This window comes from Crocuta crocuta, unplaced genomic scaffold (assembly GCF_008692635.1).
Source record: "Crocuta crocuta isolate KB4526 unplaced genomic scaffold, BGI_CrCroc_1.0 scaffold184, whole genome shotgun sequence".
In the NCBI taxonomy this organism is placed as follows: Eukaryota; Metazoa; Chordata; class Mammalia; order Carnivora; family Hyaenidae; genus Crocuta; species Crocuta crocuta.
The window spans coordinates 1882649-1910288 of NW_027530006.1; the positions used below are offsets into that span (position 1 = coordinate 1882649).

The 27640-nt window shown below is 38.5% G+C and overlaps 1 protein-coding gene across 1 annotated transcript in view; it reads right to left on the bottom strand.

Annotated features, from left to right (window-relative positions):
• Positions 1 to 27640, bottom strand: part of GRM7 (glutamate metabotropic receptor 7) — an 871267-nt gene that overhangs the window by 151440 nt on the left and 692187 nt on the right. The window contains exon 8 of the mRNA XM_077763719.1: positions 4592 to 5527. Within this exon, the coding sequence (XP_077619845.1) occupies positions 4592 to 5527 (936 nt within the window). The remainder of the gene's footprint in view (positions 1 to 4591; positions 5528 to 27640) is intronic.

Genomic DNA, 27640 nt, shown 5'->3' on the forward strand with positions numbered 1-27640 from the left:
ATCAAAGGCAAAATAAAGACTAATTCAAGCACACACCCATTTCTCTGACTATTCTTTATATTAGAGCAGATTAATTCTAATGAAAGCCACCCAATGGCTCTTGCATAAGGACAACAAACAACTTAATGGGAAGAGATATCAAAGGTCATTTGTCAGTGTCCAGTATTAATCAGGAAGGACACATGGATTTCAAATTCCTGCCAGTTCTGACTTATTGATAATGGCTGCCTAAAGACTGTGTTAATAAGGACTTTAAGACCACACATGGGTTCAGGGGAATCTTGCTATAACTGATTACCATTGTCTGCCTAGGGCACAGATTAGGAAATGTTTACATACTTGCCAAATATTCCCGATCCCTAATATCAGTCCTAGGTAGGTTCATTTTGTGTTTAGATTCTGGATCTCTATCTGCCACATGTGGAAGATCAAAATGTTGGCCTATAGTCTAAACACCTCTAGAAACAATCCTGGACAAAATTCCTTTCTACCTGCCCTTTGCCATCTCTGGTTGCAGGGTCAATGTCTTGGTCCTGACTTTTAAGGTTTTAAGTTTTTAAGCCAAAACCTTGGAGTTGACACTTAATTCTGACCTTCTGATTCTAAACTTTGTCTTTGACTCTGAATAATGTCTTTCTGATCTGCCTGCTTGAACTTTGGACCTCCCAGTTGCTTGAGATGAGAATTAACTTATTCCTAAAGGCTCTAAAAATACAGATCAGGTAATATTTATACGGCATGTTATGTGGATTAGGAAGAAAATGATCAGGTAGTTTTCAGAAGCATGCTTGGCTTGCGCTGACATACTTCCAGCATGCTTGTTAAGAAGTCTAGAGTTCTATGTCCATCCTACTGCCCTAATGAACCAGTTAGGAATATTTTAAAAGACAATTTCCAATAGGGATTATGCACACAATTGTGAGAACCACAGAATTAAGGATCCTGAGTTGGTTCAGAGATTGCTAGCAGTAGCCCTACTTCTGTCATCTTGTGGAATTATGCTTCAATGAAAACCAAAGAATCTTATTACGTAAGGGCTAGAACCCATGCTATTCTGTGCTGATTGATGAAGAATGGCCTATGGGTGGCATTATTGAAGACATATTCCTTCCTTTCAAACACTACTTTTTTTCCAGCATTTTCCCCTGAACAGAAAATGCCTCAATGCTTTTCTTTCTTCTCTTCTCCCTACATTGCTACCCAAATATATAAGTATAGAGGGGAAGACCTTTGAGAACCTTTGACTCCATTCCATTTATATCAAGGTCTACTTTGCCTTGGCAGAGCCAAGTGGTGTGAAGTTTGTTTCCTGATCCTTGTGTAAAAAAAAAAAATTATATATATATATAATATACATATACATATATGTATATGTATATAATATACAATATATATATATACACATACACATGCTGGCTTACCTAGAAAGCTCTCCCAACAACAACTGGTTAAAAAGATTTGGATAAACCTAGCATCTACAGGGTTTCTCTTATTTTGGCAGCATAGATTGAATCCTCCCTGTATGAACCAAGCTCTTTTCCAGGAGGCATGCAAAAAATGATAGATAAACCACAAAGCAAGGCTTTGTTTTCATGGAAAACAATCTCATCCTCCAACGGCCATTGTCAGTGTATAGCAAGGGGGCATTACCACACTTGACTAGACCAGCTAGCTCCTACAGTGCTGTAACTCTACTATTTGCAGTGTTTCCTTGAATCATTTCAGTTACCTAAAGAGAAATTCCTAAAACCAGGGATCATTCTCTTATGACTAAAGTCTATCTTTTTCATCATGCCTGAGCATGTTGTATGATCCTCATAATCACAGGGCTAGCAGTAATAAAACAAGATAACTATAATATCCTGCAACCTTCTTCACAAAAGCAAAAATATACTGATGGTTGATGTTTCACAAGAAAATAAACATTTCTCATACTTTGTGCTGTGCTAATGAAATCATCTGATGAAAAATTTCACAAAGATATCCCTATCATAATCAAAATGATTTCAATTTCTGAAAACAGTGAATAGTTATTACTGAACTCACTGCCTAATCTTTGTTTTACCTGATACAATGGAATCCTTCCACTTAAACACCTAGCCTGGTCAATCTAAACAAAAATGGAAAGGCTGTGATTCTGAATATTGTTAGCTTGGCAATGATGTCTTTTTCTGTGATCTCTGCTGCATTTGTCAATTTCTGCCTTCCACAATTTAAATTCCATGGTTTCATGTACAAAAAATATTTTTTAATTTATCACTCATGCCTCTCTAGCCATATGCCTATCTTTAAGATGTGTGAATTTCCATATAACATTCACTGTTCCCATTTGGCAATTTAGTACCTTTAATTGTGCCAATCAACTATGTAAAACATCACAACCCATTGAGACTATACAAAGAAAGAATACACGTCTTCAAAACTAGGATACAAAACACACTGCTTGAAGACAACTTAATTATTGGTGTAGTTCAGTTCTACCAGCTCAAAATCTCCTAGAAAAACTGGAACAAGTGAATTCAATTCCTGAAACCCTGTAACACTTTCAGGTTTTTAAATGAGTCGATTATACCCTTGATCTTACTGAAAAGATTCACAGTCATGACCAGAAATGGCTAGAGATGACAGATGAAACGGTAGATACATATATTGTCAAATGTCATTACAGCAGGGCCTATCTATAAAACTGCAGGTATTCCTGCTTTTTACATTCCCCAATGATAAATTTATAAGAAAAGGATTTAATATTTTTAGCCTGTTACATGGGAATTTGTGTTTGTTTTAATAAAAAAATAATTATTATCTTCATAGGCTTTGATAATACACATCGTTTCCCACAAAAAGTTCAATGGTTATCAACTTACTAGCATACATTTGGGAAATTGTTTTCCTTTTTCTTTCTATTGCATTTCACTACCCTAACTCATATTTTACTATTCCCTTGGCCCAGGGATAGATAGAAGCAATAAAATGCAATTCAAGTTGGTTTCACAGACAGTAAACATGCATTATGAATTTGAAACATACTGTTGGAAACACACTATGCTTGTTGAGCATATATTTTAGAACCTATCTAAGGCACTTCATGACTAAAACCATATCTGGAATCATTCACTGTCCTTGGTTTAAGAATTCTCTGTGGTTTTATGAGATACTCATTAAAAAAAAAAAGAAGAAGAAGCAAACTAACAAAAAATTCCAAATCCCACAGAGTCCAAATTGACAGCTTCTGAATCACACAATTTAGGTGAGAGACATCTTCTCCAATGGAACACCAGTCAAAGGTCATTAATCATTTACATGATTATATGAGAAGAGAAGTCATAATGAACAGATTTGTGAATTTGTTGTGATTTCTACTTCAATCCTTGTTTTTCTCGTTTAGGGAACTAACTCCTTGACTGCTTTAGAGACTTCTCCAAAGTAACATGGAATCAGGCTAGACTCCCTATGTTTTAACTTCTAATCAAGCTATATGTGTGCTCTCTCCTATACAGTGTTCCAGTTAGTGCTCTAGGTCCTGGTTCTAGCTTCAGCTGTACCATCATGCCAGAGCTGACTTCACTGAATGAAGGACAATGCTTATTGCGACCACCATATTAGAACTTCCCAGTTTGTATACACACAAAACCAAATCCAGGTGAGTACAAAAGTCAGTGTACAAATCTCATCTAGAATCATTGCTTTAGCACTGCCTAATTGCATGCCTGTCAAACCTACAGCTAGATAAATATTAATTGCTTTAAGAATCAACACATGAGGGCTGCCTAATTTACATATTCATTAAAATGTGTAACTATATGGGGAGAGCATGTACAGTAACCATATCTAGGACCAACATATTAGGGTCCACTAATTTCGCAAACTTTGAGTTTCCACAGCTTGATGGAACCTGCTCTACTACATACTGTCCCTCCCATGGCTAGAAAATTGGGTCTCTCGTATTGCTCTGCATCACTTGATGTGATAAATATATATCTAGTTCTATGGAGCCTTGGATGGAATGATAACATAACTCTCCTATATTCATCCCTATACATCTACTGTATGTATAGTGGATGAATACATATAAGATATATATCATATATATGCAAATATACATATAATATGCAAATAGAACCTCTAATATGTTGTATTACTCACACTCTAGATCCAATCCACAGTGAAAACCTAGACAGTCACTAAGAAGAGAGAGAGAGAGCTAGTAATAATATAGTAGTAATGACCATCCTCATCCTAATGAAGGATTGTGGCTTTTTTCTCCTACCCCAAGGAAATATATGTGTAAGAAGAGAGGGCAGGTAATGAATGAACAGGAAGGTTTAATTTGGATAGATTACATGATTTTATACTGGATAATCTCTTTCTACATTGAATAATTCTATCACAAATTAACTTGAAAAGCTACCTCTGGTTGGTTTCCAGTGAAATGAATGTAGCACAGTTCTCTGCAGATTTTAGATTCCTGTAGTACTGAAGCCTAGTAATTCAGGATATAAAACTTCTCGTTTTATACAATCAATTTGGTTTCAATATTTACAGAAACAAACATACCTTTGAAATGTGTGGTGTGGTGTGCATTTTCACTTACCTTTTCCGCTGACTGAGCAGTTCCAAAAAAAATGGGAATGAAGGCAAGCCACACTATACATGTCGTGTACATAGTGAATCCAATGGGCTTGGCTTCGTTAAAATTCTCTGGGACACCCCGAGTCTTGATGGCATACACAGTACATGTGACCATAAGAAGAATGCTATATCCCAAGGAGCAAATGATTTGGAGATCTGTAATGTCACATTTGAGAACTCCCCTGGCCTGCTCAGGGTTCATTGTCTTATGTTCATCATAGTCTATGATGATGTTGGGTGGGTCAACACCAAACCAAATGAAAACCCCTAGAAGCTGAACTGATATTAAACTGGAAGTGATTGCCAGCTGTGATGTCGGGCTTATGAGTCTGGGAGCTGTCACTGATTTCTTGCCCTGCTCAAATATGCGATAAATCCGATTGGTTTTTGTCAAGAGGGCTGCATAACTGATGCACATACCCAAGCCCAAGAAAACTCTCCGGAAAGAACACACGGCCACATCAGGTTTGGCTATCATCAGGAAAGTGATAATGTAGCAAAGAAAGATCCCAGTCAACAGAACGTAGCTCAGTTCCCGCCCAGATGCCCGGACAATGGGCGTGTCATTGTAGCGGATGAAAGTGGCCATGACAAAGATGGTGGCGATGATTCCCAACATTGCTAGGAAGACAGGGATGACGGCCCAGGGCGAATGCCACTCTAGTTTGATGATGGGGATATCCTGGCAGCCGGTTCGGTTTTCATTGGGTCTCTGGTCGTAGGGGCAATGCTGACATGTCATCTCATCAAACTGGTACTGGTAGCCATCACATGGCTCACAGGTCCAGCAGCACGGAGTTCCCTTCTGTGTCTTCTTTCTTTGCCCGGGCTTGCATGGCAGTGTGCACACTGAGGGGGGGATCTCCCGGACTCCTTTACCCCACTGCATGTCCTCTATCTGCAGCATAAGAAATGAGAAGGTGTAACTGGCAGGTGAGTTAAAAGAAAAGGGAAAGAAGGAAACAATGATAGCAGCATATGAGGCCTGACAAGGTTAAAAAACTACCCACCTCCCCACGGTTAGTATGAACAAAGACCAACGTTTGACCCCAACCATTCCATCACAGCATCCTTACTTCTTGCCACTTTAGGGTATGCCAAACACACCTGCTTTTCAGAATTTCCTGTGGTTGGGACGCCTGGGTGGCTCAGTCAGTTAAGCATCCAGACTCTTGATTTCTGCTCAGGTCATGATCTCACAGTTCGTGGGATCAAGCCCTAAATCAGTGTGGAGCCTGCTTGGGATTCTCTCTCTCCCTCTCCTCTGCCCCTAGCCTGCTCATGTTCTCTCTCTCTCTCTCACTCTCAAAGTAAAGACATAAATATTTTTAAAAAGTCCCTGGGGCAACTATTAAAAAATACAGATTCTCTGTCCCTACCCTACACCTTTCAAATAAGAATATACTAAAAACAAACAAAAAACAAAAAAACAAAACAAAAAAACTCCCCAAACTAACAAACCCAAAACCCCAACTACCTTTGGATCTTTAACAAATGCCCAGAGGAGTCTTATGAGATAAATTTAAAAAAAATATTTTTTAAGTGATGTGAAATGTCACATACATCTCCTTTATTAGTTGCTTTCTTACAATTTGCTTTAAAATTATTTTAGATGATATTGCAATGTTGACTACCTTCCCTAAAACTCTGTAGGCATCCCTGCCATTATCAATGAGAAATCTTGAAGCAAATTAATTTTAGTCTTATTATTTATGATGTAAGAGTAATAAGGTTCATTATTGAAGACTATATAATGGCAGTTGGCCATATCTAAGTGAATAGGAAGCATTTGATAAAAAACAATAATAATATGGTCTGGAGACCTTTCAATATTGACCATGTACCTACCTATTCAGAGATGAAATTTAAAACTAAAATACTATATACTAGAGGAGGATGAATGTGGATTTGCTTTAATGAGAATAGTGGTTTCCTAGAGAGGAATTCATAATCAACAGTGTTCTGAGAAATAATGTCATTAGAAACAAAGAAAAGGTAGCACGGGGCTGAAATTTCATTGTAGCAGAGATCTCTTACTTGCCAGCAAGCACTAACTCTCCCTCTTTCCTGGTATTAGTTCGTCAGATCTCTTTTCTATGTGTTTGCTGTGAGATAAAACTTACACAGAGGCCCCAGGAGTTGCTTACATGACCCATTCTCTGCCAGTTAATGTACAGCAGTGGTTCTCAAGATTGAGCATGCATCAGAATAACTAGGGGGGCTTCTTACCACCCAGTATACTGGGTCCCACAGTAGGTTTTTTGGGCTCTTTGGGTATGGAAGGGATCTGACAGCATGTATTTCTAACAAAATCTTTAGTGATGTTTCTGGGGGTTGTCTAGGGACCACATTCTGTCAAAAATGGATACATTCCAACCTCCTAGCCACAGAATATGGGTCAGGGATGGGATCGTTATAGAATGGAAAGGTATTTAATTTCATTTTTACTGAGATTACGTACAATAAAAATCTTTTGTTTTTGTTGGACTGGGGGCAGCTTGTAGGATGTAAGGATGGCAGTGTGCATGGCTATAAGAAGGAAGGAGTTTGTAAGAGAAAGAAGTCAACACAAAGGAAAGCATTACTGTAAGAGAGAAGAAGAGAAAGATTAATGAGGAGCCTGTTTGAGCTACTTGAGATAGCCAGGCCTGAAGCATGAATTCCCTAGACCATGCCATTATATAAGCCAGTTAATTCTGTTATGCAGAAACACTTTCAATGGTATTTCTATTACTTGCAACCAAGAGTCCTGAAAAATATATGTATTTAATAACTTAAATAAAAATATAAACTAAATATGACTTTAATTAAGTCAGCAAATTAATTTATAGAATAAATGTCAATGAACAAATTTAACTGGTGTTCCCCATACCTTTTTTTAAATGTTTGTTTATTTTTGAGAGAGAGAGAGTCAGATTACAAGCAAAGGAAGGGGAAGGGAAAGAGGGAGACACAGATCCAAAGCAGGCTCCTAGCTGTCAGCACCAAGCCCACAGTATACCAACCCACGGACTGCAAATCATGACCTGAGCCAAAGTTGGGTGTTTAACCAAGCGAGCTGCCCAGATGCCCATATTCCCCACACCTTTGTAATACAGTTGGACCAAAAAATAGGATAGAAAAATACCGGAAATATGAGGCTTTTTAAACATGCATAATTTTAAGAGATAAGGATGAAAGTAAACTAATTTATTGCTCTTGGAAGTTTAGTGCTGTGTTAAAAGAGAATACACTGTATGGAAGTGTACTTGCATCAAAAAACCTGAATAAGACCTACATTCAAAATCTAAAACAAACGTAGGTAACTGTGAAAAATAATGGCTCAGGGATTAAGCTTCATAAATTATAATAACCTTCTAATGGTTGAATTTAAACTTTAAGCAGAGACCAAAGAATCTTCAGGTGACTCATGTTAACCCATTTGCCTGAACACAAAGCCCAAGTCAGTACTAATAAATCTAACTAAATATAAAACATAATCATCTCTTTCTCAACATCATCAATTTTGAGGCAGTAAGTCACTGGCAGCCATCCCAAAGTCATAAAATTAAGGAAATAATTTGTAATAAGAGATAAAAAGATACACATTAACTTTGCAAATGTCAAATTGCAAGAAATTGGAACCTAAAAAATTGCTATTATTAATACAAAGATTTCCAAATATCAAATTAAAAGGTCCTACTCCTGGTTAACAAGAAAGATTAACAAAAAAATCCCTACAAATGTATTTCATTAGCTAAACTTGAGATTGCCTAAATCTAACACCAGTAGATAGTAATATGCCATATGATTAAACTTGATCTATGGGAATAGATGGAGGGCTCATACAAATATAAAAACAAATTATCATTATCTGTAATATTTTACAGCCAATTTCAAATGTTGCCAGCTATTTCTTTCCCCTTGGAATCAAATAAAATGCCCAACAATGCTGAACAGCTTCTCCCCCGCCCCTTAAGTTATCCAAATATATACAAGAGCTATAACCACAAACATTACATTGACTGATTATTTAATTTGTTTTCAATTTTCATTTAAAGTACATCTCAACTCAGTTTAATTGTATATATTACAGCAACAAAGTTGCCTCTTGCACCAAATGAACAAAAGTCTAATTTACTTTCTTTGCCAAAAAAATCATTATTGAAAATATATGTGTTGAATGAAGATACCAACTAACCTTTAAAAGCTCTAGTAAGTGAGAATTTTTCTAAAGCAATACATATGATTTGTGTATATCTATACCCATCCACACATACTCAGTGGCTTGTTTCATAAGAAGAAACAGTCAGCTACAAATGCTCATGGATACTTAATTGAAGGGAGAATAATCATTTAGCACTATGAATATTCAAGTATAGTGTCAATTTACTTTGCCAGAGGCTAGTAGGAATGTAGATATCTATTTTATTTTGATGACTGCAACACAACTGTGTTTCAGTTAGCTGGAAAGGCAAAGTGAAGGTGCATAAAGATTAGAAAAAAAGGACTAGGATGTTTATTACCATCTTCTTTAGAAGATACAGTTTATATTCCCTGATAAGGATGCATTTTCCTCCTGGACACAATTGTTTATAGTTATTGGATACTGAATCTCTCAATAGCTGGCTCAAGAGATGTTGAAATAGATAATATGGATAAGGAGATCAATGGCTTAGGAAAGAAATGTAGTTCTGGCCAATGAAACAAAAATAAGCTTGATGCAGAAACCTAGGAATGTGCTTCTTCGCTCTTAAAAGAGACACAAAGAAAGATATACTGTCTTTAGCCTTTGAACTCTGATGTATGCTAACATGATGTATGGAGCTGCAGTAGCCATTATTTAACCATGAAGACACAAGCTTATGGAAAAAAAGCCAATATCCTGAAGACAGAAAACAAAAGCCAATATCCTGAAGACAGAAAACAAAAAATAAAAAAAGAATTTGTGTCTTTGGTGGTGCTGAAATAACTTCTGGGCCTAAGGTGGAGCCACTCCTGCTCAAGATGGCACGTCAGCAAACCAAACTTGGATAAGTTCTGTGTCCTTATAAACAAGTTCCCTTTGACCAGACACACTGCATACCAAATTAGCCAGTCTCAGAATGCCAAACCAACTCCTCTTGCCCCAAACAAGATGGACTATATGGCCTCAAACAATGAGTTCTTTTTTGTTTGTCTTTTCCTTGTTATTTATTCTTTATCCTGTAAAAAAGTTCTGCCTTCCACCCCATTTTGTGGTTCTCTGACACTGTCTAGTTCATGAAGTGTTAAAGTTAGTTTATATCATCTATATGATCTTCATTAATCATTCTTTAACAGTAGTAATATAACTATGTCACTGAATTAACAAACATGAAATGATAAACTTTCCTTAGTGGTTGACCAATATTGCCTGGTTAGTCAATTACTTGCAATGAAATATTCTAACCAATACACTTTTTTTTTTTACTTCTGCATCTTCTATGTGAAGACCTTCTGAGACTGTTAGACAATTAGCCAATAATTAAAATTCTAACAGGGATAGTAGGTAGTAGCTTCAGAAGGAAAAGGGACTTTCAAATCACAAATGGTCAGAAACACTTGTCTTATCTCCTGGGAATGTTTTTTTTTTTTCCCCCTCCCTCTTGGGAATGCTCTTAAAAGAGAATGGTAAAGCCCCAGACTCAGAACATCAGCTGGGACTCCATGGCTTCTGGCTTAGAGAGGAAACAATGAAAAAGCACCTGTCAGCTAAAGTTCTCTAGCACATGTGATTGGCAAAGAAAAATTGTGGCCTGGCTCTAGTAGAGAGTGAGCTACTTCACAGGGAATGTGCAGACCTTATAATCACTGGAATTTTAAAATAAAACCAAATTAGTTGCTGTCTTACTGCCAAATGCAGAACTCAAACAGAGGCAGAATTTTTTTATATACAATGCTTTGTGTATCATTTTTATCTAGTAGAGATCTGTTCTTTTCCCCACATAGACATTTTCTATCTAAGTGGAAATTTTGTCACTCAGGTATTTTTTTTTTTTTTTTTTTTTTTTTTTTTTATAANNNNTTTTTTTTTGTAAAATTCCATTTGCATGTTTCCAGAGCTTACTCTGTATATCAAGCTGGCTGGTGCTTTTATTGGATAATTCTCTACAATATTATTTTTTTACTTATTAAAACCTTAATAGAATAAGCTAATTTAAAAAGGGCTTTCTTATTAAAACACCATTTGTTCATTAAAATACATTTGTCCTGTCTAATTTTTGGAAAGAGCTTTTTAGGAAAAATGCACAGGAATGTTTAATTCTTGATACTAGAAAAGAGGTTTCAGTTTTAGGAGGGGGGCCTAAAAGCAAGTTGAGCAAGGTGGAGTGGCTACCAAGAGCTTCACAAGGAATTCTGTAGCAGCACTCAATGGCTTTTTTATTTTAAGATTCAGCTTCTATTTTTAACCTCAGGCAGTATGACTAGGCTATGAGTCAGAATTTCGGGGCTGCCATATTACAATAAAAACACTCATTAATTCAGATTCTACCTATTCAACGTTTATAAAAGAATCTTTTGCATGTGCATGCATGATAGAGACAAAGAAAGAGAGAGAGAGAGAGCAAACATGAGACAAAGTGAGCAGGGGAGGGGAAGAGACAGGGGGAGACAAAAAATCCAAAGAAGGCTCCAAGCTCCACCTTGTCAGCAGAAAGCCAAATGCTGGTCTGGAACCCACAAACCGTGAGATGATGACCTGAGCCAAATTCCAACACTTTACCGACTGAGCCACCCAGGTGCCCCAAGAATCATCTTTGTTTTTAATGTACTCTAGGAAGATAGTGGCACCACTGTTTTGTTAGGAAAGGCTTTTTGCTTTGGTAGAGCCTGGGCATTCATGGAGAGATCCAGAGCCTCATCTCACTGTGAAGGCCCTGGAGGCCTAAGAAATGGGTAAATTCATGCTGTCACAGAGACTTTATTTTGTATTAAGTCAGTGGTTCCCAAACCTGCCTGCACACGTGAATCACTTGGAGATCCTCTAAAATTTTCAAATAAGCAGCAGTGTTTTTTAAAGCTCCTCAGGTGAAATGTAGACAGGTTTGGGAACAACTGAACCACATTCTCTGAAGGGCTGGGGTTTGGAAGAAAATCTTTGTGCTGTATAGAGAACCTACTGACCACAGGGATGGTCTTCCCTGGACTTCTATTCTCAACCTTTTGGTACAACGTCTCTCATTCAGAGTTGGAATGGGTCACATAAAATGCTCAGTGATACTCTAAGTTAATTTAATGGGATAGTATGAAGCTGTCATGAAATTACACATTTGCATAGTCAGTTAGGTCTCTAGGCTTATGTTTCGTTATGTCTTTGCCCAAACAACTTAAAATGCCTACAGCAGCAGAACATAGAAAGTAAATAAATGAAGAGGTAGTAGTAAGACCTTTCTGTCTCCAAAACAACCAAGTCTAAAGGAACACAGAACAATTATGCATACTTAGAAATATGTATCAAGTTATACATAAAGAAGAGATTTCATAATAGTTCTGCCTAAATGATCTGCACTCACTGTTTCAATGCCTGCATTTCCCTCAAATACAAGTAACATTGGGGTAGGTGCTTGTTTTTAACTGTATATGATTGAAACCTCCCAGATTAACTAAACAGTTTGCCTCTACAGTAAATCTAGTTTTCTCATTCTTTTTTTTTTTTTAATTTTTAATGTTTATTTATTTTTGAGAGAGAGACAGAGCATGATCAGGGTAGGGGCTGAGAGAGAAAGGATCCAAAGCAGGCTCCAGGGTCTGAGCTGTCAGCACAGAGTCCGACACAGGGCCCGAACCACGAACTGTGAGAGATGACCTGAGCAGAAGTTGGACGCTTAACTGACTGAGCCACCCGGGCACCCCCAGGCTTCTCATTCTTTATGAAACTTTTCTATACCTATAACTAAAAGGAACAACTAGGCTTGGTTTCAGAACTTCTTTTTTATCCTCCCCACCCCCACTCAGAACAGCCGTCTATGGAAACTTCTGATTTTTTAAAAGTTGATGCCTTTTAAAAAATTATCATATGCTCTAAGGGCCAAACAGGGCACATCTGCTGACACAAGTTAGCTGTCTCTTTCTGAAACAATACTGTCACTAGAGGAGCCATCTCCTCACAGTGTATATGCTAACTATAAGTGACCACCGATCTACTCCGCCTCTGGGGACACAGTTCCCTAAAAGATGCTTAGCAATCAAAAATTAGATATTTACTCTTGTTCAATTACTAAATACATTTGGAAGTACTTTTTTTTTTTATGTTTTATTTATTTCTAGGAGAGAGAGAGACAGCGTGAGCAGGGGAGGGTCAGAGAGAGAGGGAGTCACAGACCGAAAGAGGCTCCAGGCTCTGAGCTGGCAGTCAGCACAGAGCCCGACGCGGGGCTCGAACCCACAACCGCGAGATCATGACCTAAGCGAAAGTCGGACGCTTAACCGACTAAGCCACCCAGGCGCCCCTGGAAGTACTTTTTTTTAAAAGCTGGATCTAACAGTAACATTCTAATAATAATGTGAACATATTCATGTGGATGCCTTAAAAATACCTCCCCTTAACTTGTTTAAAACTAGACTCATGATCTACTCAGGGACTGGTAAACTACTGCCCGTGGGCTGAATTTTGCCCACTACCCATTTTGTCAATAATACTGTATAAGAACATCATCACACTTGTTCATTTACATTTTGTCCATGGTCAATTTTATGTTACAATGGGAGAAGTGAGTAGATGTGAATGCATTTACTCACTATATACTATCTGTCTGTTTATAGAAAATATTGACTGACACAGATCCAAAGAAACAAAATGACACAGATCCAAGGAAAACAAAATGACAAATATATAACTGCATGGCAACCTTATGTATCTGTAAACCACAAGTTTGATCATCTTTGACATCTCCCATTCTCTTGGCCCCTCATATTTAAGTTACCAACATATTGTGTAGGTTTTACCTCTTGAAATCACTTAATTACTTCGCATAACAAACTATATTAAATACAAGCATATCTTGATTTATTGTTCTTTCTTTTATGGCCCATAGGAGGTATGGCATTCTTTTACAAATTGTAAGTTTGTGGCAACCTCACATTGAGCAAGTCTATGGGCACTATTTCTCCAACAGCATTTTTCACTTTGCATCTCTGTATCATATTTTGGTAATTCTCACAAAAGTTTAAATTTGTTCATATCATTACATCTGTTATGAATACCCATGATTCAAGATCTTTGATGCTCAATTTTAATTGTTATGGACCACCATGAACCACTCCTACATAAAATGGTGAATGGTTTTAATTAATTGATAATTTATTTAATAAACAAATGTGTATCTTCTGACTACTCTACCAGCCAGCTGTTTCCCCATCTTTCTGCCTCTCCTTAGGCTTCCATATTCCCGGAGACACACCAATACTGACATTAAAACAGTTAATAACCCTACAATGGCTTGTAATGTTCAAGTGAAACCAATGTGGTAGATTTCATTGCTGTCTTATTTTAAGAAATTGCCACAGCCACCCCAGCCTTCAGCAACCATTACCTCAATCAGTCAGCAGCCATTGACATTAAGGCAAGCCACCTCACCAGCAAAAACAAAAACAAAAACAAACCAAAACCCCAACTCGATGAACACTCAGATGATGCTTAACATTTTTTATCAATAAACTATTCTTTAAGTTATGTACATTGTTTATGATACAATGCTATTATTACATACTTAATAAACTACAGTTTAGTATAAACATAACTTTTATATGTACTGGGAAACCAAAAAGTTCATCTGGCAGTCTTTACTGTGATATACGCTTTTTTGTGGTGGTCTGGAACCAAACCCGCACTACCTCTGAGGCATGCCTGCAAACTTACTTAGTGCTGCACCATGTTTATTTGCTGGGAACAAAACAGAAAGAAAATAAGTGCCTCAGAGAAATGGAACCTCTTTTCTCATCTTTGCTACAACCACCTCTGCAAAATCTTCCTGTGGAGTTTCCCACCTCCCTTTCCGACTGGCCTCTTCCTAATCTCATTAGCTGTACTACAGCCAGAAGGGTCCTTCAGCATGCTGATTTGTTCATGTCACTTCATGAGTAAGCTCCTTAGTGACTTTTTGCTACAAAACATCTTAGATGCTGCATAATCTAGTAGGCACACATAGCAATTGGCTTTAGCTGGGTTCCATGAGGGTTCCTGCCCCAGCATGAGTATGGGGCCACAATATGCTGCTCCGTGATTCTTCAGTTCACTAAATTCTTGCTCAGGAGGTCCCTATCCCACTGGATTGGCTCCTCCTTTAATAAAGTCTAAAGATCCCCCTTTAAAGAACTTAGCAAGATTTGTAATTATGCACGTATGTTACTTCATTAAAGTCTTAACTCCTAATTTCTATGTAAGCTCCTTGAGATCAGAGCTTCTGTCCACTTTATTCACTTGTTAGAAACTCAAAATCTGGGAGGAGGCTCTATAACATTGTCGGACTGAATGGGTAAATGACAACGTGAAGGACAGAGAAGACTGACCACTCCTCTAGAAGAGATTTTCCCCAGCCAAAATTCGAGTTTAATTGTAACTAGCAATGAAAGGATCCCTAATTATGTATGTGAGCCTCCTCTGTTTTCTGGTCATTTACTATATATCTATTGGGTGAGGGGTGCCTGGGTGGCTCAGTCGGTTAAGCGTCTGACTTCCGCTCAGATCATGATCTCACAGTTCGTGGGTTTGAGCCCTGCATTGGGCTCTGTGGTGACAGCTCAGAGTCTGGAGCCTGTTTCGGATTCTGTGTCTCCCTCTCTCTCTGACGCTCCCCTGCTCACGCTGTCTCTCTCTTTCTCTCTCAGAAATAAATAAAAAAACATTAAAAAAATTTAGAGTGAAAGTTTACAGTTGAAAAGTCCTTGGCATTTTCTTCAGGGAAGAAAGGGAACTAAATATGGAGCACTGAACTACTAGGTAGAGGGAAAATTAATACAATTAACACACCACTGAAAGGGAGAGAAATAAGTCATGTACAATCTGCAGCCAAGGACAGAACTTGATTTGAATAGGTACCTGTGTCACCAGCTTGACCCCAAGACTTGGCCTTTCCTGCCCACTTGCTTGTATTCACTAACCTCTGTCTTAAATTTCCCCCTGAGCTCTTCTTTCTGGCTTTCCCCTTAACTCAGACAAATGAAACCTGAAACCACCCCGAGGTGATGGAGATTCCCCTGACATGACCTCCCCTAGACCCAGACCACCTAGAACTTTTGAGCTAAACCTGATTTGTCCCTGCACAGATGGATCATGGAGTGACCTCTAGAATGACCTACAATTACTTTTACCTCACTGTAACACTAAACTCTCCCCCCAAGGAGGAGTCTCAGTCTAATTTACATAGTATACAATGTATGTATATATAAGCTTGTTTGCTTAAGGTGCATGTGTGACCTTATGCCCACCTCTACATAGGATGACAAGTCTCCCATCTAAATATTCATTCTAGCTAAACCAAAGGAGCCCATTCACCCTCTCTGAGAAAATCACCACTTGGAAAGCTAATTCCTGTCATCTCCTTATTTGCTACAATTAAGTAAATTGGAGACAACTTTGTGGGACAACGCAACTTGTGCAGTTTCTGACTCATCAAGGAGTGAACTCATGTTGGTTCAGTTTCACCTGATTATATAGGCAGAAAGAGCTAGGCATCTCTGGGGAAATGAAGACAAGGCATAGCTTTCTTGACATAAGAAAACTCATTTTAGGCCTCTGGCCATCTTGTGATCTATGCCTGACCAGCACTACATGCCCAAAGTACATTCCTTGCAGAACTTTCTGGAATATGTTGAAATTGCAGAGGAGTAGATAATGATTTTAAGGAAACAAAAGAATGGTAGAACAGCCACGATTGGACAATAAATCAGTGGTCAAAGTTCCAGTGCTGGTTCAAGAGTAAAGACTGATTGATCTGATGCATGTTCTTCAATTATCTTGGTAAAATTTAAACCCTTTTGAGCACTCAAATACTAAACAATGAAAGCCAGAGAATTGATGATGCTGACCCTTGATGAACTTCATGACCTTGACTGGTATTCTGTCACCATAAGGTAACTTTTGCCTCAAATCCATGCTGAACTGTCTAGCATGCAAGCACCCTAAGTTTATTTTTTTCTTCCTTAAATCGCTTATTATCAAGTTGTTTTACATATAACACTCAGTGCTCATCCCAACAAGTGCCCTCCTCCATGATCATCACCCCCCTTCCCCACTACCCCACCCACCCTCAGCCCTCAGTTTGTTCTAAGCATTCAAGAGTCTTTCATAGTTTGCCTCCCTCCCTCTCCCCAAGTATTTTTCCCCCTTCTTCTCCCGCTTTGTCCTCTGTTAACTTCCTCCTAATCCACCTATATGTGCAAACATATGGTATCTGTCCTTCTCTGCCTGATTTATTTCGCTCAGCATAACACCCTCAAGTTCCATCCATGTTGCTACACATGGCCAGATTTCATTCTTTCTCATAGCCATGTAGTATTCCATTGTATAAATATACCAGATCTTGATTCATTCATCAGTTGATGGACACTTAGGCTCTTTCCATGTTTTGGCTATTGTTGAGAGTGCTGCTATGAACATTGGGTTACATGTGCTCCTATGCATCAACACTCCTGTATCCCTTGCAAGCACTCTAAGTTTAAAACTTCCCCAATTTTGTTGTTCAGGGAGACACAGCTTTGGGAAAGATCCCCGGTGTTTTCCTTAACTTGTTGCAAAAAAAAAAAAAAAAATCCTCCCATTTCCTATTCTTTGGTTCAGTCAACATCTACCAAGAGGCAAACCCAGTTTTGGGTAACAAAATTTCCTCTGAATACTACCTTCTCCATTAGTCAGCTTCACTGCAGCTCAATGTAGAAAGAGCATGATCTGGGATGTCTGTCTTTCCTGGATTTAAAGACAGATTTCATCGTGTCCAGACTTTATACCCAAACACAAGTAGACAATCAGAGTGTCTGTTTGCCAAACTTATCTATCATAAAGACTAAATGAGGCACATTAGCATGGTGCCTGACACATTATAACTTCCTGAATTATAGTCATTAGAATATTTGAGTGCTTCAGTGAGTAGCTTAAACCATGCAAAGAACATTAGGATGCTCATTCCCAATTCTCCCACTTTTGAGTGCTTATTCTTCCAATGGAATATCACCAGCGATAATGCAATAGGAGCATTTCAGACTCTATGCCTCAAAAACTGAACATAGCATTTTCCTTCCCTTTCTTGATTTCACCCACACTCTCCTACCTGTCTTGATATACTGGAGTACTTAACATGAGTGTGGAATTCAGAGGGACATGTGCTCAAATCCTAACAGAAAAATCTTGCCAAGGCATTTATGTTCTCTGAGCTTTATATTTTTTTAATTTATGAAATTTAGATGGTAAGAGTACATCCTAGACTTACTGAGAAAATTAATGTATGTGACACACATCGTTTTCCACATGGTGAAAGCTAAATGAGTTATGTCTAATCAAATCATGATTGACAATACTGTCACTTTTGATACCCTCTTCCCTTGCTTCCTCAAAAAATAACAGCTTCAAATTTTCTCATCTTCTGTGAACCCCTTTTGTCTTTGTCCCCAACAACAAGGATCTACTAAAGTTATCATTATATTCTCTTAATTGATCTCTGATTTAGGTCTTCCGTTTCGCTTCTTACTTTATTACTCTGGTATTTTCTCTTCATAGCAGTTAAAATCAATGAAACATCTAGGTGTTTACTTGTTTGTCTCCGTCCACTTGAAGAGAGCACATCCGAGTTGTTTCCCTTTGTTCACCCTGTACCTAGAAGAGCCACCCAAAAAGACTCTTTTTCATGAACTTGCCAGAGTGCTTTCTTGGTAGGTGAGTGTGGGTCTACTGCAGGCTGGATTAAAATCCAATGCCCACCTGACACAGTGCAGACACCTGATTTCGGCAATCAAGTCCCTAGAAAGCAGACCTCTGACCCTCCTCTCCTGCCTTACCTGCATTCACCAACCACCCCAACACCCATTACTCTTCTAGAAAAGGGTGCTATTTATACTGCCCTTTAATACCCTGTGATTCTTTATTTGCACTATTCCATTCACACACATCTCTTAACTGTTATGCTTTTCCCTAATTCTTCAACAACTAGCTCTAATGGGTCAAATCTTCCCTGATGCTTCTTTGCTACAAATACCGTCTCCCTTTGTTGACATCTCTTAGCATTTTTACCTGTACTATTTTTCTACCTCTTATACCTTGAAAACTGGGGCCTGCCTTGTACTTTTCAAAACCCTTTAGAGCCTAGGAGGTGGACTGGAACCACCAGAGATTCCAATCCAAGAAAGAACTCCCAGGACAAGGACATAAAGGGATAAATCCTTAGGAGAAGAAAAAAAAAAAAAAAAGGCTTCTTGTTAATGCCCTTGAACACTCCTTTATTCTTCCTTTTAGTTTAAACATCTCAATTCTGACTTGCTTAAATGTGACAAACTATACAAGCAAGAACAATAGAAGTCCTCATATCACTGCTACTAAATCTTCTTTTCTAACCCCTTCAGCCATTCATCTTAGGTTTTCACACCTGAAGACAACTTGCAAATTGCTTTTCACCCACTCACCTGGGGTGAGTCATGCTCTCTGCCAGGTAAGTGGGGAAGAATGCTGATAAGTCAGTTTACCATATGATACAAGAAGGGCTTTTGATTTTCCTTCTGTTTTTTTTTTCTTTTTTCTCCTTTCTATTTTTGTAAGCCTCTGAATCTCTTGCTTCCCTTTTCTAAACTACATGGAAGAAATTGTTATACAGATTTTTTTTTTGGAAACTTATCCCACATTTCATTCTGATGAATACTTGCCCTGCAATATGTTATTTTGAACATAGGAACCTCTCTGCACCCCAGCCGCCTCCCATTAAACACTGTCATGTCAGGAGGAGCCACAGAACAGTTTATTAAAGGGCCTGAGAAATTTTGCTGTTAAGGAGAGACTATGCTTTGATTTAAGCCAGTGGTTTCTAATTCATTTGAGTACAGATCAAACATTCTTTACCCTTCTGTAACATCGATTTTCTCAACATCCTGCAGAATCTGTATCTGTCCAATAACACTATGGAAAACAGTGACACTAGTTTATTAATACTTTGGGATTCTAGCATTGTATTTCAGATATTTTCCCTTCTTGGATGAGTGTACTCTATCAGAGCATAGAAAGTCAGATACATGAACGGGATTGTCACCTATCTAGATGCTAGTTTGATCATCTTTGTCTTCCTTCCATGAAGCTTCATTTCCTCACCAGTAAAGTGGAGTTAGTTAATGGAGAATCACATACAACTGTATATATGAGACGATTTTAAAAATACTTAATATTCAATTAAAATGAGTATTTTTATTTCTTTTGTTTTTTCATTATTTTTTAATGTTTATTTATTTTTGGGAGCGGGGGAGAGGGAGGGAGTGTGAGCAGGGGAGGGGCAGAGAGAAGGAAATACAGAATCCAAATCAGGCTCCAGGCCCTGAGAGCTGTCAGTCAGCACAGAGCCCAATGCCAGCCTCAAATACATGAACCATGAGATCCTGACCTAAGCCAAAGTTGGACGCTTAACTGACTGAGCCACCCAGGCACCCCTGATTTTCCATTAGAAAGAGAATCAACTAGTATTCATGCATTCTTTAGCTTTCTCTTTTTCACTGCCTCCATGCCTTTCACCACACAGTCTTATTAATTGGCATGTCCCGTCCCCTACTCAGGTCAGTAAGACTGAGCCAATGTGTCTTCCTGATGAACACCAGGCAAGCCAAACTAAAATGTTAACTTTCTTATTACAGGGAAATGGGTTAGAGCTGCCTACAAATTGGGCTTAAGAGCAGCATTGTTTTTAAAGCATATACTTTGCAATTATGATTTGGAAATTTACCTCTTTAACAGACATATTAATCCAAGGAAGCAACTCAAATAATTGGAATTACAGGTTCAGATGCTAGCTTAGAAGATATGGTAGTAACATATTTTGGTAAGAAGCCCTTCAGTATCCTTCATACTACCAACTAAATTCTGTCCTATGCATAAGGAGTTTTGCAGAAGGCTGTGGAGATGTTAGACTATTTAAGAAATGGAGTCTATGATCTCATACATTTAAAGTTCACAAAGCTAAGAGAGAAGTGACCCCTAAACCAAATAGGATATGGTATGGACTAAATTCTCCTCCAAATTCCAATGTCGAAACCCAATCCCAATGGGATGTTATTAGGAGGAGGGGCCTCTGGGAGGTAATTTATGTCACTAAGGTGGAGCCATCTTAAATGGGACTAGTGTTCTTATAAAAGAGACCCCAGAGCACTCTCTCTCTCACCACTTCAGCTCTGTGAGGACACAGTGAGAAGACAGGGGTCCTGGAACCAGAATGCAGACTCTCACCAGACACTGAATCTGTTGATGCTTTGATCTTGGACCTCCCAGCCTCCAGAACTGTGAAAAATCAGTTTCTGTTGTTTACAAGCCACCCAGTGAATGATATTTGGTCATGGTAGCCTGAATGGATGAGGACAGCATATTTGTTTATTTTTACATGGAGACGCTAGGTTATCTTCAGCAAGCAAGGCAAATGAAGTGTTTATTTGATTCAGCTTATCTTTCCAGACTGCTAGACAACTAAATAAAGAGATATGAAAAGTACTTTTTCATCATGGAAAGTGCATACAGGACTACAGAAACTATGATGTCTGGAAAGGATCTCTCACAGCAAAACGGTGAAGTAGACATGGGTAGTCTTGAAATCATCCCCCAGACATCATCTTTTATTTCTCCTGTCTCATAATTCAAGGGCCACTCACTAAGAAGTTCCGGTGCTCATGCACTACATTAAGCAATGACAATACAGATATGAGAAACACTTATTTCCTCTCCCTCAGTGGGATTCTGATGTCATGCTGGAGATTTGCACATAAATGTCACTAAAATCCAATGTAACTCAAGATACAATTATAGCCCAACTGATCCTTTAGCTGCCTTTTGTAGGATACTGGAGCAGAGTTTCTGGATGAATATGCACTCTTTAGAGGGACAAGATGGGAAGAATGCATCTAGGAAGAGTGAGCAGCTGGAGCCAATGTTAGAAAGCATGAAAACACTCAATTCAGGGATGGAGTTGAGGACGAAGGACTATAAGTTTTTTAAGTTGAACTGAAATATAGAATACAAGTTAAAAAGAAAGATGATGTTAAAGACAGTCAGAGACAGACACTGGATCATGGAAAATCAGTTTTCTTATCACTGATTCCACAACTATTTACTGTCCACCCAGTATACCCAGTGTTTTTCATTATGATATGGCTGATGATCAAGTTGGGTAAGATTCTTTACCTCAAAGAGCTTAAGTTAGTAAGACAGATAAATCAACAATATAACAGGTAAAACATATTATAACAAGCGTTAAGCAGGGAATATATAATATGCTAATGCAAGAATAACATGAGGACAGCTCCTCTCAATAGATGATGGAGAAAAGGTGATTTTTAAGCTATGACCTGAAAGGTAAGGACAGGAGCATGGGAATCAACAGGGCTACTGCAAAGGCCCTGAGGCAGAGAAGACTGGCATGTTACAACAGTGTCTTTCCAACTTGAACATGCAAACAAATCCCCTGGGAATGTTATTACAGTGCAAATTTTGATTCACTCAGCCTGGAGCAGGCCTGAGAGTTTGCATTTTTAACCAGCTCCCAGGTGACAGTGCTGGTCTGGGGACCATACCTTAAAGGGAAGGTGTTAAGGAACTGAAGTCAGAGTATCCAGAGCTTAGACATAGGACAAAGAACACTCTCCATAAGGGTGGAGATAAAGAAGGAGATCAGTTCGGGACTTTTGCAGGTCATACTAGTAAGGACATGGTTACTAGCAGGGCTACCATTTATTCTCTTCCTTTATGGAGTGGTGGGGGAGGGTAAATGTGGGGGCATCTTCCAAGAAAAAAAAAAAAACGTTGCTGAATCAAGTCTCCTTTTTAAAACAATGGGCTTCCTGGCAAACAAACCAATAGTAGCTGGAGATTCTTATTCATGGAATGCTCCTAACCAGGATGTACCTAGTCAGTGTGAAATTGCTTATGTTATACAAACCACTGGAATCTATAAGTTTACAGGGTATGATATCCTAGAAAACATCTTGTAAGCTGTGTGCCTATCAAAGTTTAAAATAATGAAGTTTCATGTCCAAAAACAGTTTTCCCTCCTATGTAGCCACCTAAATTACTCACAAACCTCATTTCTTACCTAGAGTCAAAACTGTTACCGAAGGCAAGAAAGGACCCAGAAGATGGGTGTTGGTACTTTCAGACCTCTCCCTACTTTGCCTGTGTACAATTATTTGTAACTCTGGAATTCAAAGTAAAAAGCTCATTAGTGGGTTTTATGGACATGAAGAATGTCCTCCCCAGATTCATAAGTTAAAGCCCTAACCCTAACATCATGTGACTCTATTTTGAGATGGGGCCTTAAAGGGATTCTTCAGGTTGAACAAAGCCCCAAGGGTGAGGCTCTAATCTGACAGAACCAGTGTCCTTGTAAGAAGTGAAGCCACCAGGAGTGTCTGCATGTACAGAGTAAAGGCCACCTGAGGACACAGCAAGAAGTTGGCGTCTACAAGCCAGGAAGAGAGGTCTCAGTAGACACCAAGCCTGCTGGCACTTTGATCTTGGACTCTAGCCTCGAACTGGGAGATAATATACTTCTGAGGTTGAAGCCACCCAGTGTGTGGTATTCTGTTACAGCAGCCTGAGCTAATACACTAGGTAAAATCACTGATTTGTGTGAATCAGGTTTGACAGGATAATCCTCTCTGTTAACTCACCTTTTCAGAGAATTGGCAAAATAACCCCGTACAATGACTGATGGCTCAAAACAGTAGTACTCTGCCCAGGATATGTTGGGAGCTTTTGAACTTTACCCATGTCAAAGAAAGAAAGAAAAGAAAGAAAGAAAGAAAGAAAGAAAGAAAGAAAGAAAGAAAGAAAGAAAGAAAGAAAGAAAGAAAGAAAGAAAGAAAGAAAGAAAGAAGGGAGGGAGGGAGGGAGGGAGGAAAGAAAGAAGGAAGGAAGGAAGGAAGGAAGTTAGGAAGGAAGGAAGAAGGAAGGAAGGAAGGAAGGAAGGAAGGAAGGAAGGAAGGAAGGAAGGGAAAGGAAAGGAAAGGGAAGGGAAGGGAAGGGAAGGGAAGGGAAGGGCAGGAAAGGAAAGGAAAGGAAAGGGCAGGGCAGGGCAGGAAAGGAAAGGAAAGGAAAGGAAAGGAAAGGAAAGGAAAGGAAAGGAAAGGAAAGGAAAGGAAAGGAAAGGAAAGGAAAAGAAAGGAAAGGAAAGGAAAGGAGAGGAAAAAAAGAAACATACCCAACTCAAGGCCTCAGCCAGAGGGGGTCTGATTTAATTGTTTGGGCTTCTATATCAGTAGATTTTAAAAGTTCCCCATCTGATTCTTGTCTGCAGCCAGAGGTTTGAAATAGTGGCTGAAATTATGTTTTTAAAGATGTTTCTGGAGACCCTGGATGCAGGGAGGGCTTGTAGGATGTCTGTAAATCAACGTGTGTCACAAACCTTGGGTTTTGTCCTCCCCAGATCTGATAGGTGATAAATAAGCAGCACTTTTCCTTCGTTTCAAACCTCCAAGTACTCCCCTCTGTCAGAGCCCTGGACCTACTCGGGGATGAGAGGCCAAGCAGTGCTGTATGGGCCACACATCCTATCAATGCCTGGGGCACCAGGCCCCTCCGTAATTGCCCATTTTAATGAAGAAAAGTAACAGTTAATATATATGCATTATTGAAATGCACTCTCCAGTCTTTCTTGCCAACCTGCACATTTCTATAATAAGCCATTTGTTCTGAGCCCAATTATTTTGTGATGTTTGATTAAACAAAATCAGCACCAAAATAATTCTATTAGGGTTAATTGACATCTTCTCGGAGGAAAATTAACCACTTTGTTGGTCATGCTTTTAATAACAAGCTTCCCAGATTTCAATAGCCATATTTGAACACAATTCTTGAAGACTGCTCTGAAGATTGAATACAACCTTACAGATGGCTTTTACAAAACAGTTACCATGTCAACAAATCAAAGAATTATACAGCCTTATAGACAGCACTATAATATTCATAAGACTTGGCAGCTAGGATTTAACTCTTAAAGCCTTGTAATTAGTTTCTTAATCCACAACTTGAAAATGATAATAGTTTAATGCCCAAACCATGTCAGTAACATTTAAATAATGCAATCCACTGAAATAGATGAACTTGAATTCTCTTAGGAAATAAAATGAGTTGAAGAGGAAGTTAGTTTGCACCTGGGTCAGATAAACTTTCTGAACATAATAATAATCGATTTATTGTTGTTTTTGTTATTTATTATTGTTCTCTTCCCTCCCATTTAGGTCCTGGTGCTGGGACGTGGAATTTTCCTTTGGCCCAAAAACACTGTATCAATGCTGGAGGCCTTCACATCTTTTACTTTTTTCAATATCAGGTCAATGTTTTTACTTGCAAAACCTCTTCAGACCTAAAACTCAGCCGGAAAATATTTTATTTAGCTACAACCTATCAAAAAAAGCTTTTACTCTTCAATGATACAATTATTGTTATTGAACATGAACTGAATGCCAGGCATGAAGTATATGCAGTCTCTAATCCTCATTATAAACCATTCATGGTAAGAATTAGTCCTTGGGCTTTGTCAATGAGGAAACTTGGGCTCTGGTGTTAAGGGTCTGAGTTCATAATCTTTCTATTTACATCTTGCTGGCTTTCAGGACACAAAAATAATGGGTTTTTAAAAATGTATTTAGTTACATATTTTTTAAAAATTCAAGAGGTACATAATCTCATTCTATGAAAAGTTAGTTTCTTTCCATCTTGCAACCAACCTCCCAGAGGCAAACATGCTTACCAGCTTCTTGTACACATTTTAATCGATCTGTAAAAATATCTTCATTAATTGCAGTGCTTATGTTAATTTTCCTGTGTTTCTTCACCCCCCAGGAGGAAAAAAGAGAAGAGCTCCAAGGGGTTCAAAGCATCAGTCATTAATTATTAATCCTGCTTATTTCTAAGGATTGTTTCCCTCTTCACTGGACTCTAACGACTCTCAGAGGTAGTGCTCAGATATAAAAAGAGCTGCCTTATTTGTAAATGGCTGGCTTCTGGGAATGAAAGGGAACTTTGCATATTTATGCCTCTGTTGAGAGTTATTTTTAATAATAGTAATTATAAATTATTTGAAGACTGTTAATGAGGTTAGGTCTTTTACTGTTATCAAGTATGTTTAATATGATTTTCGGTTATGGTTTTCATGAGCAAACTTGGGTCTCTAAAGGTAGCCAAGTGTTCTAGTAGCGTTAATGTCTTTACAAATCCTCCTTATTCTCCCTCTCCATCTGATGAATCTCTCCACCTCACAGAGGCCAGCCACATCTGTGTATCCTTGACCCTGTTCAAAGTGAATCTCTTTCTCTGACACAGCTCAGCGTCTCTCTTCTCCAGAAGGCACAGAGAAATCTGAGGCTTTCTCCTTTACAGACCCAGGGCATCTTGCTTAAACCTCCACTGTGGAATTATAACCATCATCTCTCTAAGATTTGCATTTACATCTTCCTGTAAATTCCCCCAGGGCTGGAATCCAACATGAAATACATACAGAGGAAATATTTTGTGGTGGAAAGCTTGCAATAGATTTTGGTCTCATATAAGCCTGAGACCCAATACATATTTTCCTTATCTTTAATTTTGTATTCTTAAGCAAGTCACTAGATCTTTCAAAACCTTTTTCTGATTCAGTCAATGAGGAGAGTGTCTGCCTTATAAGTTTCTAGAAAGATGAATGAAGATTAATTAAAAAACTGAAAACAAAGAAAGTGATGAATACATGATAATTTATTTCCTTTTCCCTCCTTTTTCAATATGTTTTTTTGAGTTGACAAATATTGCCATTCTAGTTTTAATTTTAAATTAATTATAAAATATATCCTCAAACTTCAAAACTAGTTGAGGTTCTGTCTGATCAGGCACTGTCACTGTGAACAGAATGGCTAGCCACACAGTTAAGGAAATAAGAATCCTTGGAGAGTGACCCTCCACATTGTCCTTCCCTAGCTAATCTATCTCCAACTCCTGTCAATTTCACCTTCTAAGTGCCTATCCTGGCCAATTGCATTTCTCACTCTCCATCTTTATCCCCAGAGAGTAAACTCTCTTCATTTCTCATGAAACCCTAGACTTTTAGAAGGATCCCCATGCTGGTCCATACACATCCACTTAGCTCTACCTACCAGACACAGAGATCTTTCAAAAGACTGGTTTAATCTAGTAACAGCAACCCCACTCTTCTCTGATTAAAACCTGTAAATGGGCGTGTTTTCATGCTCTTGAGCAAAAGACCATAATTCTAACTGTGGCCTTCAAGACCTGCTTTGTTGGCCTCACCCCACATGCCATGATCCCCTTAGCTTTCTTCAAAGGCTTACCCATATTAGAGTTTTTTGAGCACACATGGCTCCTTCTGATAGATTCCTCTTGCCTAGGCTAGCTCCTGCTCCATTCTACAGCCCTCAGCTCCCAGATAACTTCTTCAAAGAAGTCATTCCTAATCTCTCATTTTGGTGAAATTCACTTACAATGGACTGTTGATAGCATCATTCATTGTCAGAGATGCAGTTTGAAATGGTACATAAGAGAGCATTTGATTATTATCTGCCTCCCCTACCAAGTGACAAGTCAATGAGCCTAAGGGCAATGTTTTGGTTCACCACCATGTCTTTATCAGCCAGCACAAGGCCTAGCATAAAACAGACAACCAATAAAGATTAGTCAAATCAGTATGTAAACTGAAACTATAGATAGCAGAAGGTAGGAATAGCTCAGTGTTTACTATGGGCCAGATGCTTTGTCTGGATCACAATGGATCTTTATAACAAGTATTATGTCTCTTAAACCCTAATTTAGAGGGGAAAATAATTCAGACATGTAGTTTAATCTACGTTAAAT